This window comes from Mirounga angustirostris, unplaced genomic scaffold (assembly GCF_029215605.1).
Source record: "Mirounga angustirostris isolate CCGP_5_RB_7025 unplaced genomic scaffold, mMirAng1.0.hap1 SCAF_3, whole genome shotgun sequence".
NCBI lineage: Eukaryota > Metazoa > Chordata > Mammalia > Carnivora > Phocidae > Mirounga > Mirounga angustirostris.
In genome coordinates this window covers 86488293-86505801 of record NW_026991711.1, presented here as the reverse complement: position 1 = coordinate 86505801, position 17509 = coordinate 86488293, and the positions used below count along the sequence as shown (strand labels likewise).

The window sequence follows — 17509 nt, the reverse complement described above, 5'->3', positions numbered from 1 at the left end:
AGGCAGTGAGAGAGGGAACACAAGCAGTGGGAGTGGGAGAGGGAGAAGCAGGCTTCCCGCGGAGCAGGGAGCCCGATGCGGGGCTCGATCCCAGGGCCCTGGGACCATGACCTGAGCCGAAGGCAGACGCTTAACGACTGAGCCACCCAGGCGCCCCCTGAAGTTCAATAAATTTTAATAAAATCAGAGTGACAATTTACAGGCACATTTCTCCTAGTTAATTTTGCTTTCTGATGAGGGTTTGACAACATGACTCTTTGTTTCAATGTTATGTTTCTGCCTTTGCAAACAGTACAGTGAGCCTATGATGTTTCACAGATTGAAGATTTTACAGGGTCTCCTGCCAACTATTCTGAACAGTAAAATGCCGCAGAGAACAATGTCCAACAGAATGCCGACCAGACTTCAAACCTGTAATACAGCATGACATTGCTTTTACAAATGATTCCCTAGCATGTTGATGTTTTAATCTACTCCTGATCATCTTACCACCATTTATCAGTGCCTAACTCTACGCCAGGCACACATATACTTGACTACTCTCAGGTAGCGCACGGATTGCTGACACACAGCAGGGGTACGCCAGTGAAGAGGATGGCCCCGCACTACTCTCTCGCCATAGAGCGCACAGGCCTGCATTGGACCTGAAGTCTGCCTTCCAGCTCTGTTCTATTCCACTTGGTGTCAACCTGCACGTGTTACTGCCTCTCTTTAAAAATTCTGCATACCAAAGAAGTAACTCAGTTTGTTTTCATAGCCTGATACAATAGCAGTAGTATGCTACCAAATTCTTGCCTTAATTTCTATAAAGCAAGTAGACTACCTATGTATACTTGCTCATCTGAGATACTAAGGACAGTTAACATTTATTGGGGCTTAACAAATGTCAGACACTAACAGGCTCTCTTTAGTAATCTCAAAATATCTATGGAATAGATACAATTATTACCCACATTTTTTTTAAAATTTTTTATTCTTATATTATCCCCATACACTGCATCATTAGTTTTAGATGTAGTGTTCCATGATTCATTGTTTGTGCATAACACCCAGTGCTCCATGCAGAATGTGCCCTCCTCAATACCCACCACCAGGCTAACCCATCCTCCCACCCCCCTCCCCTCTAGAACCCTCAGTTTGTTTTTCAGAGTCCATCGTCTCTCATGGTTCGTCTACCCCTCCGATTTCCCCCCCTTCATTCTTCCCCTCCTGCTACCTTCTTCTTCTTCTTCTTCCTTAACATATATTGCATTGTTTCAGAGGTACAGATCTGAGATTCAACAGTCTTGCACATTTCACAGCGCTTACCAGAGCACATACCCTCCCCAGTGTCTATCACCCAGTCACCCCATCCCTCCCACCCCACCCCCCTATTACCCACATTTTATAACTCAGAACACTGATGAGTGAAGAAGTGAAGCTGCCCAAGGATGAAAAAAGATTATTTCCTTCAAATACTAACCAAGAATATCAGTGACTTAGAAAGCATGTCATTTCAGAAGTTAAAAGGATTTTTTATTTTTGTCTTAGCCAGCAGATACCATTTTTTTTCCCCCAAAGATTGCATTTATTTGAGAGAGCATGCATGAGAGAGAGCACAAGCTGCAGGGAGGGGCAGAGGGAGAAGCAGACTCCCTGCTGAGCAGGGAGTCCAATGGGCTCAGTCCCAGGACCCTGGGATCATGACCTGAGCTGAAGGCAGATACTTAACTGACTGAGCCACCCAGGCACCTCTATCTATCTATCTATCTATCTATCTATCTATCTATCTATCTATCTATCTATCTATCTATCATCTATCTATCTATCTATCATCTATCTATCCATCCATCCATTTATTTGAGAGAGATAGTGAGAAAGCACAAGCAGGGGAGAGAGGGAGAAGCAGGCTCCCCACTGAGCAGGGAGCCCCAGTGGAGCTCAATCCCAGGACCCCAGGATCATGACCTGAGCCAAAGGCTGACTTTTAACCGACTGAGCCACCCAGGTGCCCCACCCCTATTAATTTTTACTTTCAAGTAAACTCCACACTCAATGTGAGTCTCTAATTCATGACCCCAAGATCAAGAGTCATATGCTCTATTGACTGAGCCAGGCTTTTGCCCCAAACCATCTTAATTTTTTTTTTTTTTTTTTTATTTGACAGAGAGATAGCGAGAGCAGGGACACAAGCAGGGGGAGTGGGAGAGGGGGGAAGCAGGCTTCCCGCTGACCAGGGAGCCCGATGCGGGGCTTGATCCCAGGACCCTGGGATCATGACCTGAGCTGAAGGCAGACGCTTAACGACGGAGCCACCCAGGCGCCCCCATCTTAATTTTTTAAAGCTAACTTTGTCGGGGCCTCTAGCAGGCTCATTCGGTAAAGCATCCGACTCGATCTCTCCATCTTTGAGACCCACATTGAGTGTGGAACCTACTTTATTAATTTATTTAAAAAGATTTTGTCAGAGAGAGAGAGAGCAAACGAGCACAAGCAGAGGGAATGGCAGGCAGAGGGAGAAACAGGTTTCCTGTTGAGCAAGGAGCCCAATGTGGGACTTGATCCCAGGGCCCCTGGGATCACGACCTGAGCTGAAGGCAGATGCCTAACCGACTGAGCCACCCAGGCGTCCCTGGAACCTACTTTAAAAAAAAAAAAAAATGACTTTGTTATTTCTCCCTTTTTTTTTGTTTTTGGATCATGCATTCATTTGGAGTCAACAAGTACTCCAAACAAAAACCTCCAAATTGTGAAGAAAATAGGCATATTTCCTTTCAGAAAAATCAAAGCTAGAATGTTTAGCTATTTTTTTTCCTTTCAATTAGCAACAATTGCACCTTGGATAAAGCTCACTGGCTAAGATACCGCCACTGCACAAAGCTAGAATGTTCAGCTATTAAAGAGTTTCCCCCAACTTGCTTTACATGGAGTGACTTCACTGTAGTGGCCCAGGAAGGGGCAGGCTCCCTCTTTCCAAATCACCCCCAACAGAGATCACCTGCTACTAAATAGCAAGACAGAGGTTTGGACTGGATGCCCTATCCAATGAGTCTTCAAAGTATTCAGACCTTCAAGTCTGTCCTCTGAAGGAAAAAAAAATCTTTAGGAGTGAGAATACAGTGCTTTAGGACCACTGCCTCCAAATCTACATTCTTCAACAGTCCAAGAAAAAAGGTCAAGTACTGATGTACCTCAAGGCTATGTATGGGCCCTCCATGCTTGGCAGTTATCCTCAGTGTAACTGCTTTCCATGGTGACCTTGCTCCTTGACTTCTGGGTTAAGTACAAGGATGTCAATGCTGTCTCACAGTCATTAGCACTATCATCCTTTCTGTAAGGATTTCAGATGATGGTACAGGGCCTGTTTAATTCTTCCTTTTGCATTTGTATTTGGGGTTCCTGTTTGGGGTTTTTTGTTTTTGCTTGTAGGCTCCATGTCCAATGTGGGGCTTGAACTCACCACCCCGAGATCAAGAGTTACATGCTCTACCGAGTCAGCCAAGTACCCCTTAATTCTTCCTTTTGCATTTAGATAAGACTGTTGTTTCCTGTAGTTGCAAAAACTATAAACACATTGAAATTAAAACATGAAATCTTAGGAATCAAAAATAACAGAGGCTAAAAAAATAAAATCTTAAAAAAGGGGTGCTTGGCTGGCTCAGTCAGTGGAGCATGCCACTCTTGATCTTGGGGTACTGAATTCAAGCCCCACATTGGGGATAGAGATTACTTAAAAAAAAAAATCTTAAAACAAAAACTTAAAAATAACACAGGGGCCAAAACCATAGTATGAGGTAGTCAACAGTGTAGCTTATATGCATATCACCCCACCTCACCCTTCCCAGAGGCAAGGTCAGGTTATCATGGTCCAATAGTCAAATCTGAAATAGCAACCTAAACCAAGACCAAGCTGGGTTGTTCTATCCAAAGGAAGCCCAAGTGCAATGGAATTTCTGTGTAAGTCAGCTCCAGACATCAGGACAGTGGTGCTGGGCTTGGGATGTAGTTCCCTCAGCAGCAGAGTGGTATTTGGAGACTAATATTGAAAGCTGCGCTTGGTCTGGATATCATCAAGAATCTGCTGTAGCTCCTCATCTTCAAACCGCCCCTCCAGGCTACAAGAAGAAAACCAAAAGAAATGAGTGTCTCAGCGACTGACAATATCCTCTTTAACACACGCTAATCTTTGAGCACCACCTGCCCACTTCTCCTCTAAACATACACTTTCACCCTTCAGTTGTATTTCTGCCATTCCTTTTAAAAACATATGAAGTGTTTCAAAGAGTTACGAAAGTATAGAAAATAAGTTAACCTTAACAGTCACCCCTACTTGATTTAGATTTCTTTAATAAACACAACAGGAACAAATTAATGGCTCTGTGTATGCTCCCCCCATTCCCCAGAATTAACCATTATCCTAAATTTGTATTTATCATTTCTATACATATTTTTATACTTACTATATACATATGTAAATGTATCTATAAGCCATACGCAGCACTGTTTTTAAACTTTATAGGAAATGGCATCATACTACGTGTATCCTTCTGCAATTTTTTTCACTCCAAATTGATTTTGGTATTTGTTATTATTCCATGTTGTTCTAGTTCATTAATTTTTTCACTGCTACATAAATGATTTATCCATCCTCTTGTTTACTGACAGACTGTCAAGTTTCTATTATCACTAACACTGCAGTAATGAACATTAGAATACATGCCTTCTTATGGAACTGCATGAGTTGCTTTTAGGCACGTACCCAGGAATGGATTTTTTGGGTCACAGAGTATAATCATTTTTAACTCTACTAGATGTAGCCAAATTGCTCTCCAAAGTGACTCTACTAATTTGCAGTCCTACCACCAGTGTGAGAGTTCAGCTGTCCCACATTTTTGCTAACAGTTGGTATGCTATAAAACCACCATTTTCATACCCTGTTAAAAAGGGCACTCCATTCAACGTTGGTGCTATCTGTACCGATTTTAAATGCACACACCTTTTAGAAACAGTAATTCTACTTGTAGGAATTTAATATACAGAACTTAGCACAGTGACTGTACTAACCTTGGGATCAGTGCCTTTGACTCCTCAGCAGTCTCGGGGCAAAGGTTGGCCAAACAGGCCAACTCAAATTTATGAAGCTTCTTCTGCAGCAACAAGCTGACCGTGAGGAGAAAGTCAAAACAAAAAAAATCAAAGAATGATGAATAGGAAAAAGAGAATCAAAGGTAGTTAGTAAGGGGTGCCTGGGTGGCTCAGTTGGTTAAGCGACTGCCTTCGGCTCAGGTCACGATCCTGGAGTCCCGGGATCGAGTCCCGCATCGGGCTCCCTGCTCGGCGGGGAGTCTGCTTCTCCCTCTGACCCTCCTCCCTCTCATGCTCTCTGTATCTCATTCTCTCTGTCTCAAATAAATAAATAAAATCTTAAAAAAAAAAAAAAAAAGGTAGTTAGTAAGAAAAAAGTAAAGCACTTGCAATCTTTCCATACGGTTAGCTTGGCTGCAAAATCCCACTTTCAAATCACTTCCTGTTCCTATTCTTGGAGAACAGGAAGTTACAATGAAATCAGGCAGACAACAATAGTGAGAAGAACACATCAGGCCTGAGAACCCCTTGCTATTATAACTTTTGAAAAACCACTATAGGGGCGCCTGGGTGGCTCAGTTGGTTAAGCGACTGCCTTCGGCTCAGGTCATGATCCTGGAGTCCCTGGATCGAGTCCCACATAGGGCTCCCTGCTCGGCAGGGAGTGTGCTTCTCCCTCTGACCCTCCCCCCTCTCATGTGCTCTCTCTCAAATAAATAAATAAAACCTTTAAAAAAAAAAATCATTAAAAAAAAAAAAAAGAAAAAAGAAAAACCACTATATACCTTATGGACTATACAACCTTTCCCCTAAGAATTTATTTTGCTGTTCTCTGCTCTTATCACTCTGCCTTGCTTCTTTCGTCATTAATTTTATGTCAAACACATGATGTTTGTATATTTTCACTTGGAGGAAATTCTCTTTTAAACTTATCTAAAACAAAACAAAAACAGAACAAAAAAAAATCTAAAAAATAAATACAGGCATACCTTACTTTGTACAAATGTGTATAAACTGCATCTTATTTTAAATGCACTTCTAGTCCAAATCGTATAAAACGCTGTCAAATCCTATCTTGGTTTCTTACACATTTAGTTGGTTTTTTTTTTAAGATTTTATTTGTTTATTTGACAGAGAGAGACAGCAAGAGAAGGAACACAAGCAGGGCGAGTGGAAGAGGGAGAAGCAGGCTTCCCGCTGAGCAGGGAGCCCGATGCGGGGCTCGATCCCAGGATGCTGGGATCATGACCTGAGCCGAAGGCAGACGCTTAACTACTGAGCCACCCAGGCGCCCCCACATTTAGCTCTTAAAATAGAGCTCATCTGGGGCACCTGGGTGGCTCAGTTGGTTAAGCATTTACCTTTGGCTCAGGTCATGATCTCAGGGTCCTGGGATCAAGTCCCACATTGAGCTCTCTGCTCAGTGGGGAGGCTGCTTCTCCCTCTCCCTCTGTTCTCTCTCTCTCAAATAAATAAAATCTTTAAAAAAAAAATAGCTCTCATCCATGGTAAATCTGGTTTCAGAGAAGACCTTAATTATCTGTCCAGAAACAAAACATTTACTGTGTTTATCATTCTATTACAAGCCTATTAGTTATACAAAATTTCAAAAATACAGGACAGAAAAGTAAAAGCTGCCCATATCACTACTTACACAGAATCAATGTAATTATCTTAGTGTACCATTCCAAACACTTTTCTGTTTTAGAATATAAACACACATTCTGTCTCATAACTTTGTCACTTAGTAAAGCTATATTCATTTACTAAAGAAAATACTATAAACTTAGTTACATGAGAAGAGGTTTATAAAGTAGTGTACGTATCTGTTTGGAGGGGATTGTTGTAAAATGAACATATGCCCTCACAAAGCTTACATCAACTATCAATCAAGTTTCCCCCCATTTAAAGTCCTACTAACCACAGCCAAAATAATACATGTACTTACTCATTTTATCACACAGCACTTTATTCACCATGGTTTACATTCAAATCCTTAATTCCTCAGGAGTCAAGTTTGGTATAAGGTATAGTGTTTGAACTTTGTTTTAAAATATTCCCCACTAGGGGGGCCTGGGTGGCTCAATTGGTTAAGCGTCCAACTCTTGATTTTGGCTCAGGTCATGATCTCAGGGTGGTGAGATGCGCCCACGTTGGGCTCTGTGCTAGCTGGGGAGCCTGCTTAAGATTCTCTCTCTCCCTCTCCAACCCCCCAACACCGTGCGTGCTCTTGCTCTCTAAAAAAAATAAATAAATAAAATCTGTTAAAGATAGTTCTTCTCTAAATTATAGTGCCATCTTTACCATATACTGGACTCATATAAAATAAATTTGTATTTGAATCTGTAGCTGAATTTTCTTTTTAATTTTTTTTTTAAAGATTTTATTTATTTATTCATGAGAGACAGAGAGAGAGGCAGAGACAGAGGGAGAAGCAGGCTCCCCACGGAGCAGGGAGCCTCCTTCTCCCTCTGCCTCTCTGTCTCTTATGAATAAATAAAATCTTAAAAAAAAAATTTATTTTTGACAGACAGAGCGAGAAAGAGAGCATGCATGTGCAGTGAGGAGAGGGAGAGAGAGAATCTTAAGCAGACTCCATGCTCAGCATGGAACATCACTCGGGGCTTGATCTCACAACCCCAGGATCATGACCTGAGCCAAAGGCAGACGCTTAACCAACTGAGCTACCCAGGCACTCCCTCCCCATCCTTCATTTTTTTTTTTTAAAGATTTTATTTATTTATTTGACAGAGAGAGCACAAGCAGGCAGAGTGGCAGGCAGAGGGAGAGGGAGAAGCAGGCTCTCCAATGAGCAGGGAGCCCGATGCGGGGCTCGATCCCAGGATCCTGGAATCACGACCTGAGCCAAAGGCAGCTGCCTAACCAACTGAGCCACCCAGGCGCCCCCCACCTTCATTTTTCTTAAAAAATTTTTTTCCTGGGCGCCTGGGTGGCTCAGATGGTTAGGCGTCTGCCTTCGGCTCAGGTCATGATCCCAGGGTCCTGGGATCGAGCCCCGCATCGGGCTCTCTGCTCCTTGGGAGCCTGCTTCTCCCTCTGCCTCTCTCTCTCTCTGTCTCTCATGAATAAATAAATAAAAACCTTAAAAAAAAAAAAAATTTTTTTTCCTGACAATTCTTACAAATTTAAGATCATTTTATTAGCCACCCCTCCATTCCCCTGAGGCTGCAGAATGGCACTGAATGTACACATTAATTTGGGGAGAACCAACATGTTTATAATACTGAGATCTTTTATTCATGAATGTGTCCAGGTCATCTCCTAGGCCCAAGAGCTTGTAGTTTTGCTAAGAAGCTCTGCACATTTCCCTCCAATCTTTTCTCCATGTGTACACCCACACTTTTTATAACATACACACACTTGCTTTTTAGAAAAATTATATATATATACACTTCACATATAATCTCATCACCTTCATTTTTTGCATACTTAAGATGTGAACACTTTCATTTTCTAACACAATTTAAATGACAATATATTATCTCACCAAATTATTTACCATAATTTATTTAATTACTGTTGAATGTTTCAGGTTCCCCCCGCAACCTTGGCTATTATAAATGGCTCTTTGAAAAGTATCTGTGTATGTACATCTTTTTTGTACACCAGCTCTCCCTAAGGACAGTACTTCTCAAGCATTTTCACTGGAGCAGAGCAAACAAGTATCCCTAGGTGACCAGGGGGCACAGGCTCAAATGACTTTCTGCATCTGCGAGGTTTTAAGCCTTGTAATTTAATTCAAGAATTCACATACATTTTTTTGTTTTATTCCATAATATGCTGGTATCTGTTTGTTTTAATGTAGAAGTTTTCAATCACCTACCATCAAATAAAACTGATAGCTGAAGATGTGTTTTTCCCATGACCTCATATATGCCTTAGCACATCACTGTTTTCCAGGTTACATCTGACCCAATTTGAGAAGCAATGCCTTAGGAAAAAGTGCTAAAAGCTGCTGTCTGAGGCAGAGCAAAGATTCAGAAAGAATGTTCCTGATTTATATTTATTAACATATAAAGATCTTGAAGACATTTAAGGTGAGTAATAAACCCACTTTATTTAAAAAAAAAACAAACAACAACCCACAAACACTGCTGTGTGTTTTTTAGGGCAAGGTGGCCGAAGAGAATTTTGGTCTTACAAGCAGTTTTTAAATTTCTGACAAAGACATTATTTTTCTTATATTAATGGTACAGATGATGCCCACCACCACGCGGTGGTGGAGGAAAAAGCATTTTACACGCAGATGTCCAACAGTATGGATTATTAAAAACTTTCTTTAGCACTCACCTACGGACACTGGCAATGGTCTCTCTGTTTTTGAAACGACTGAAACGGGCTGTGTAATTTAAAGTTTTCATGAAGACCTCAGAAAGTTCCTGTTCATCCTCTGCACTCTCATTCTGTTGCTTTCGATGCTCCAGAAGCATATGAACCTCTGAATTTAGTAGTGTCTCAGCTGTTTCAAACTCTATTTGTGAGAAGCACAAATGTCAGCTGAAAATACTCCTTCAAAAGAGCATCTAAATGTTCATTTTGCCTCGAGACTAACAGCAAGTTTTTGTCCCTGCATAAATCCAGAGGCCTCATATCCCACAGCTTTATCGTTGTCCAGACTGATGTACCATAAGGCACAGTAGCATTCATAAGATACTAAAATTTAGCTCAGTCTGGCTAGACAGTTTCTAACATCAAAGAACCTGACCTGGATGTGCTATTAAATAATGACACATCAGTATCCAATGAGGCCAGTTACTGATTTCAAAATAGAGCACGGCCAACAATTACTTCTCTTTAGCTTCCTTGAGCTGATAATCTGGTTCCATAATACTAATATTATACTATTTTAAGAATTATTACATGTTAGGGAGGGCCAAGTATTTGGAAACACACATTAATAATGCATCCCAGGGGCGCCTGGGTGGCTCAGGTCCTGATCCTGGGGTCCTGGGATTGAGCCCCGCATTGGGCTCCCTGCTCTGCGGGAAGCCTGCTTCTCCCTCTCCCACTCCCCCTGCTTGTGTTCCCTCTCTCGCTTTCTGTCAAATAAATAAAATAAAATCTTAAAAAAAAAAATTTAAAATAAATAAATAAAATCTTAAAAAAAAATGCATCCCAAATTCTGTTTCTGTATCTGTACAAATCTGTTATTTACTCATTCACCCAGATCACCACCTATTACATACTAGGCATTGGACCTGTGTCAGAAGTCCCTACCCTCCAGATTTCATAATCTTATGTAGTTTCCCTACTAACCCTACTTCAAATATTTACCATCACACAAATCTTGATACTTATTTTTTCTAGCTTCAAGTTTTTATTTAAATTCCAGTGAGTTAACATACAGTATATTATTATTTTTGGGTATATAATTTAGTGATTCATCACTTACACGACACCCATCAAGTGCCCTCCTTAATACCCATCGCCCATTTAACCCATTCCCCCCGCCCACCTCCCCTCCAGGAACCCTCAGTTTTCTCTCTATAGTTAACAGTCTGTTTTTGGGTTTGCCTCTCTCTTCCCGTTCATCTGTTTTGTTTCTTAAATTCCGCGTATGAGTGAAATCATATGGTATTGTCTTTCTCTGATTTATTTTGCTTAGTATGATAGTTTCTAGTTCCATCTACATTAATGCAAATGGCAAGATTTCAATCTTTTTTATGGCTGAACAATATTCCATTCCACATCTTTATCCATTCATCAGGCGATGGACATTTGGGCTCACCCTTGATACTCATTTAAAATAATCCTCTTGACCAGTAAGAATACCAGTGAGCAAACTTTAAAAACTAGGTTTAAAGAGAAAAACCTGGGACACCTGGGTGGCTCAGTTGTTAAGCGTCTGCCTTCAGCTCAGGTCATAATCCCAGGGTCCTGGGATCGAGCCCCGCATCGGGCTCCCTGCTCCGTGGGAAGCTAGCTTCTCCCTCTCCCACTCCCCCTGCTTGTGTTCCCTCTCTCGCTGTGTCTCTCTCTGTCAAATAAATAAATAAATAAGATCTTAAAAAAAAAAAAAAAAAAGCATCTGCTTTCAGCTCAGGTCATGATCCCAGGGTTCTGGGATCCCCACCTTTGGCTCCTTGCTCAGCAGGGAGCCTGCTTCTCCCACAGCCTGTTCTGCCTCCTCTGCCTGCTGCTACCCCTGCTAGTGCGCACGTGCTCTGACAAATAAAATCTTAAAAAATAATAAATAAATGAATAAATAAATAAAATAAAATAAAAGGATAGGACGAAATGCCTGGCTGGCTTAGTCGGTACAGCATGTGACACTTGATCTTGGGGTCATGAATGCAAGCGCCACATTGGGCCGAGAGAGAGAGAGAAAGAGGAAAAAAAAGGACTACACAATATATCATCAAAATTTTAAAAGGCTATAGCATTCCTTTTGCATAATCTCATTTTTACAAATAAAAAGGCGTATGTATATATTTATTTATAAATATAAAATTAGTTTGGAAGGACAAATACTAAATTGTTTACAGTATTGCCTCTGGGTGAAAGGGTGTAGAGTTTCATTTTTTTTACTGTGTATACAATAATTTAAAAACAGGTGGGTAGAGGCACCTGGGTGGCTCAGTCGTTAAGCGTCTGCCTTCAGCTCAGGTCATAATCCCAGGGTCCTGGGATTGAGCCCCGCATTGGGCTCCCTCCTCCGCGGGAAGCCTGCTTCTCCCTCTCCCACTTCCCCTGCATGTGTTCCCTCTCTCACTGTGTCTCTCTCAAATAAATAAATAAAATCTTTAAAAAAAAATAAAATAAAATAAAACAGGTGGATATTGTTAAGGTTTCCCCTATTTACATTTTCCAGTACCTGTAAAATATGGTATTTTAAAACTCTTAAGCTTCCTGCTTATTTTCGGTTTCTAAATTACAAATAAAGTACAGGTCACTGCACAAAGGAAGTTCGCTGATAGCTAACTGTGCTGTACTTTTAGCCATCTGACAAAGACTGACCAAACGCTAGCCAGGTTTCTCTGAGCCCTGGTTTGGGGCTTCAACTTTGGCCCAAAAAGACATGAACAAAATACCAACATAATTTCTAACAGCTCAAGACCACATTCCTACATTGGACCCTAGCCCCTTTAAAGCGCCTGCCAGTGAAAACTGACAGCTACTGTTAAAAATAATTTACTGTCTGTCCCAGCCAACACCTGAAGATAGGGCCCCTGTCTCTCAATTCAGAGAAAGTGCTGTGGGAGAGTAGAAGTCTAAATTCCATAAGCGCCAGTTGACAAACTAAATGGGTTTCAAACGGACCAATCAATTCCCCTTCCCGCTTTCTGTAATTTTTCACTTCCTTGATCCTACGGAGACGCGGCTAACCCCTCCACTCCTTCATTCTCCCTTTAAAATGCCCAGTCACCTAATCGAAACTGAGTTCAGTACACACTAGCTCTTTTCCCTATTGCAATCATGTATTACTTTTTTTTTTTTTTTTTTAAAGCAGGCTCCGTGCCCAGGCTCATGACCCTGAGATCAAAACTAGCAGACTCCGGGAGCCTCCGTGGCTCCGGCGTTAAGCGTCCGCCCTTGCGCAGGTCATGATCTCAGGGTCCCAGGATCGAGACCCGGCGAGGGCTCCCCGCTAAGCGGGGAGTCTCCTTGTCCCTCTCCCTCTCGCCCGCTCCCCATGCTCTCTCTCTCTCTCTCAAATAACTAAAATGTTAAAAAAAGAAAAAGACTAGCATGCTCTACGGATTGAGCCAGCCAAGCGCCCCTACAATTCGTGTATGACTTATTAAAATCTGTCCTTACCACTGTAACTAGTGTCGGCTTTGTTCATCCTTGCCACATCCCTGCAGCACTTCGCGGTTTATCAAATACAGTAAGTAGGAAGTAGGAAGAGGCTGCTCAGGAGCAGCGTGGAGCTGGGCGCCTAAGTTTCCAGGGCAGCAACCGTGGAATCCAACTGGCCCCTCTCGAGGCATCCTGCCGCCCGGGCCCCTCCCACGGCCGCATCCCCCAGCCTCCCAGCCCCTCTCCGCGCCGGCGACCCGCCCGGCTGCCTGCCACTGCCAGGCCTTGGGCAACGCCAGGCCTGAGGCAACGCCACCCCCACCTTTGGGGAAGATAAGCTGTGAGGCGTCCTCCTCTACGTCGCCGGCCCGCGGGTCGCTACCGCCGGCAGCCATCGCCACACCACGCCTGGGCTCAGCGCGCGGGGAACCGCACGCACACGCCGGAAGCACTCGCACGCCGGAAGCGCAGAAGCGCGGGTCTTGGCCAAGGGGGGAAGGGGCGTGGTCGAAGAGGGCGGGGCGGGCGGGCACGGAGAGGAGGCTGGTGGGAGCGGCGTGGCCCTCTGGGAAGCCCAGGCGGCCGGGGCCGGCGGAGTGTGGAGCTTTGTGGGGCGACGAGGATCCCTTGTCGCGCGTGCTGGGACTGGTCATTGGGCCTTTCTGAGCCTCAGCTTCGTCGCCTGTGAAGTGTCGTAAGGCCTGCTTCCCAGGGCCGGGGAAGGATTAGATGAAATGCAGAAACGCGCTAAGTGACTGACTGACCCTGGGAACTCCCGTGGATGGAAACTGGGCTAGTGACTCCGAAAACATACGGTGGAATTTCTTTCACGCTTAAGTATTTAAAAAATTTGATTGGGGTAGCTGTTTAGCTTAGTCGGTTGAGTCCCACACTGAGTTTAGAGGTTACTTAAAAATAAAATCTTAAAAAACATTGATTTATGGTGGATTATTCTGATACTTATGAAACATGGACAGTGATGCTGAGAGGCCTTTAATACATCTGTTGGAACATTTGGATGATACATAGAAAAGTAAGCAAATGAAAAACGATGCTGTTTTCAACTTCAGAGAAAATAGAAGATTGTACAACAAAGGAAGTAATCAGTGCATTGTCTCTGGTGAAAGATGTTTAGGTATCATTTAAACTGTTTACCAAAAAAAAAGATAGTACCAGACAAGAATATGTACCTATATTCTTTTGATTTATAAATATAATAATTCTTTTTTTTTTTTAAGATTTTATTCATTTATTTGACAGAAACACAGCGAGAGAGGGAACACAAGCAAGGGGAGTGGGAGAGGGAGAAGCAGGCTTCCTGCTGAGCAGGGAGCCCGATGCGGGGCTCGATCCCAGGGCCCTGGGATCATGACCTGAGCCGAAGGCAGACACTCAACGACTGAGCCACCCAGGCGCCCTAAATATAATAATTCTTACAAAATTAATTTGCAGGGCGCCTGGGTGGCTCAGACGGTTAAGCGTCTACTTCGGCTCGGGTCATGATCCCGGGGACCTGGGATCGAGCCCTGCATCGGGCTCCCTGCTCGGTGGGGTGTCTGCTTCTCCCTCTCCCTGTGCTCCTCCCCCTGCTTGTGCTCTCACTCATTCTCTCTCAGATAAATAAATGTAAAAAAAAAAAATTTGTATTTGAGAGCAGAGCGAGAGACAGAGCATGAGTGGAGGGGAGGGGCGGAAGGAGAGGGAGAAGCAGACTCCCCACCAAGCAGGGAGCCCGATTAGGGGCTCGATCCCAGGACCCCGGGATCATGACCTGAGCCGAAGGCAGACGCCTAACCGACTGAACTATCCAGGTGCCCTTTTATCCTTTTTTCAATCCAAATAATAATTTACACCTTTTGTTACCTTTTGGTGTACTTCTCAAAGAATCTCTTGCTGACTGAATCACTAATGTCTTTCCTGGACCCAGGTGTTCTGCCCCTAATATAGCCTGATGTTTCCCAGTTCTCTGTACACTCAAAGTTAATGTACAGAATTTCGCAATTTAAGCTATTCTCTCATTAAAAAAAGAAAAAAAATTCTTGGCACCCGCTGCTGGAAAGAATTCTGCTGGTAAATGCTACTGTGGAAGTCAAAGGAATAAACACGTACCCCTCTCCCTTTTCCTATTAATACAATCTCTAGAGATACAAAAGAATGGGATATATGGGGGTGGGAGGAGGTTGTGTAATTCTGCAAACAGCCCTTGACTTTCAGGTACAAAAACTTCAGGGGCCTGCCCTGGAAGTCCCGCTCTTGGATTCTAAAGCCTTTCTGCCCTGTGGCAATGTGACAGGGCAGTGAGCCCTGTGCTGGCATTGTTAGATTCTACCTGAAAAGCCCTCTCTTCCTGAGGTCAAGCTGGGCTTACTTCAGCACCCACCTCTTTCAGAAAGCCTGTCCTGACTTGAAGGACTGAGCATAGCTATGCTTCCTCCTTTCACATGTCCAGAGTAGCTTAGGGTTCTGAGAGGGTTTGATACTTGCCTAGTTGTCCACACCTACATCTGGCACTGGTTAACAGTCCAGAGAGTCACAGTCATCCAGCCATTGCAACAGTGTGCTGGTGCCTGGGCAAAACCTTTCCAGCAGGCTACCTTGGAGGTTCAGTCCTGTCACAAAGCACAACATTTGGCTCAGAGTAGTAACTAGTTGTCTGGCTCATAAACAGCAGGACCGAGATTGGAGCTCAGGCCTATCTGACTGCCAGCCTGAAGATTCCAGGATCAGCATCCTGGGTTTCTTCTTTCATCAGGAACCAGGGTGGGGGGCGCCTGGGTGGCTCAGTTGGTTAAGCGACTGCCTTCGGCTCAGGTCATGATCCTGGAGTCCCTGGATCGAGTCCCGCATCGGGCTCCCTGCTCGGCGGGGAGCCTGCTTCTCCCTCTGACCCTCCCCCCTCTCATGTGCTCTCTGTCTCTCTCATTCTCTCTGTCTCAAATAAATAAATAAAATCTTTAAAAAAAAAAAAAAAGAAACCAGGGTGGGATCCAAGAAAGAATGACCATACTAGGGGTAGTAGGTGGGAGGTCAGATTGGCAGCAAGCTCACAGTGAATTTGAGACCTCTTTCCTGTTCAGTTCCCCCAGCAATAGGTACAGTCTTAAACTGGAGGGGTCACTTGTTTTCCCATTTGCTCTAGCATACAGAACCTCATGGAATCAGAGAGTAAGGAGCAGGAAGAGATCCTAGAATCCTTGCCAGAGCTTCATTTTAGAATGTGGAAAACAGACTCAGAAGGGACAGCACTTGCAGTACATTCCTCAGTACACTACTATGGTTCTTTGTACAGTGTTGGTTCAGAGTCGAGTCCTTCAAACAGCTCACTGAGTAGTATCAAAAAGCCAGGTTATTCAAGCCAAGGTCAAACCCTAGACTGATCTGGAAGCAGCGTTAGAGCACCTCCCCCACCCCCAGAATTAGCCCCACTGATCTCTGACCAGGTGGCTTAGTTCACACGGTTAAAATGGCACATTTTAGGGGCACCTGGGTGGCTCAGTCAGTTAAGTGTCTGCCTTCTGCTCAGGTCATGATCCTGGGGTCCTGGGGTTGAGCCCTGCGTTGGGCTTCCTGCTCAGTGGGGAGTCTGCTTCTGTTGTGTGCTCTCTCTCAAATAAATAAAATCTTTTAAAAAATTAATAAAACGGCACATTTTAGTTATACACATTATACCACCAGCAGCGTGTGCACACAGACACACAAAACCAACAAAAACCCACAAAAAACCCAACGATACAGAATTCCATGCTGCTGAACTACAGGTAGTATTATAATATGGAACAGTAATTTCTAGAACCAAAATTTCTCTTTAAGAAACAGAGAATCTGGGGTGGTGCAGTTGGTTAAGCATCCCACTCCTGGTTTTGGCTCAGGTGGTGGTCTAAGGGTTGTTAGATGGAGACCGTCGGGCTCCACATTCAGCACAGTCTCTCCCTCTGCCCCTTCCCCCTGCTCTCTCTTAAATAAATCTTAAAAAAAAAAACAAACACAGAGAGACTCCTTCTCAGACACCCCAGTGTTATCACCGATTTTTAACAGTTGCTTGTAGTCTATTTCCAATTTATCTAACCCCGACAGCATGCATATCTGTAGTTAGGAGTTCTGCCAAGTGTTAAGGGCCTCAGAACTGGGTATCTTTAAAGAAAAAAAAAATTAACATCCTTGCAAATAAAGTTTTGAACTTGAGACTGACAATTGCAGCACGTGTGTATTTATATGTTTGAAAAATTATTCTGGCCATTTTCTTCAAACACATCTCATCCTTTCTGGGCCCTCCAAAATGAATGTTTCCCTTTAAGGTTAGACCACACCAATATGTCCCAGAGTCTTTGCTTGGATTAATTAGTCACCAAATGAGATCTTAAATTTGAGCACCACCCTCCTCCCCCCGCTTTTTAGCTTTTTGGATAAGGTCAGTTTCAAAGGGGAATCTAATGAAAACTATGAACCTTCTTTCTAGAAAGACCCAAATTTTAAAGGGTACATGAACCTCAGTTCAGGAAATTTGGTTCTAAAAAGCCAGGGGCATTGCTACCAACCACACAAAAAAATACAAATGCAAATAAAAAAATACGTTGAGGATCATGGACACCATGCAAAACACACAGGCTGACTAAAAACACCATCTGGTTGGCTGTCTTCAAAAATAAGATGATTGGGGCGCCTGGGCGGCTCAGTCGGTTAAGCA

General features: G+C 43.4%; 2 protein-coding genes across 3 annotated transcripts in view; both read right to left on the bottom strand.

Moving 5' to 3' along the window:
* WDR33 (WD repeat domain 33) overlaps positions 1–13264 on the bottom strand; it is a 156530-nt gene extending 143266 nt beyond the window's left edge. The window contains exon 1 of the mRNA XM_064586364.1: positions 13148–13264. The gene's annotated coding sequence lies outside the window, so the exon portion shown is untranslated. The remainder of the gene's footprint in view (positions 1–13147) is intronic.
* On the bottom strand, positions 1491–13281 carry POLR2D (RNA polymerase II subunit D). 2 transcript variants are annotated; one of them, XM_045869087.3, is made up of 4 exons: positions 13148–13281; positions 9376–9556; positions 5044–5139; positions 1491–4094 (listed from the first exon to the last, which is right to left on the bottom strand). In XM_045869087.3, exons 1-4 carry the CDS (start codon positions 13218–13220, stop codon positions 4016–4018), a joined length of 429 nt encoding a protein of 142 aa, XP_045725043.1. In that variant the 5' UTR covers positions 13221–13281; the 3' UTR covers positions 1491–4015. The 2 variants fall into 2 exon arrangements, with proteins under 2 accessions (XP_045725043.1, XP_045725044.1); XM_045869088.3 differs by lacking the exon at positions 13148–13281 and adding an exon at positions 12844–13128.
* Positions 13282–17509: the final 4228 nt, after the last annotated feature.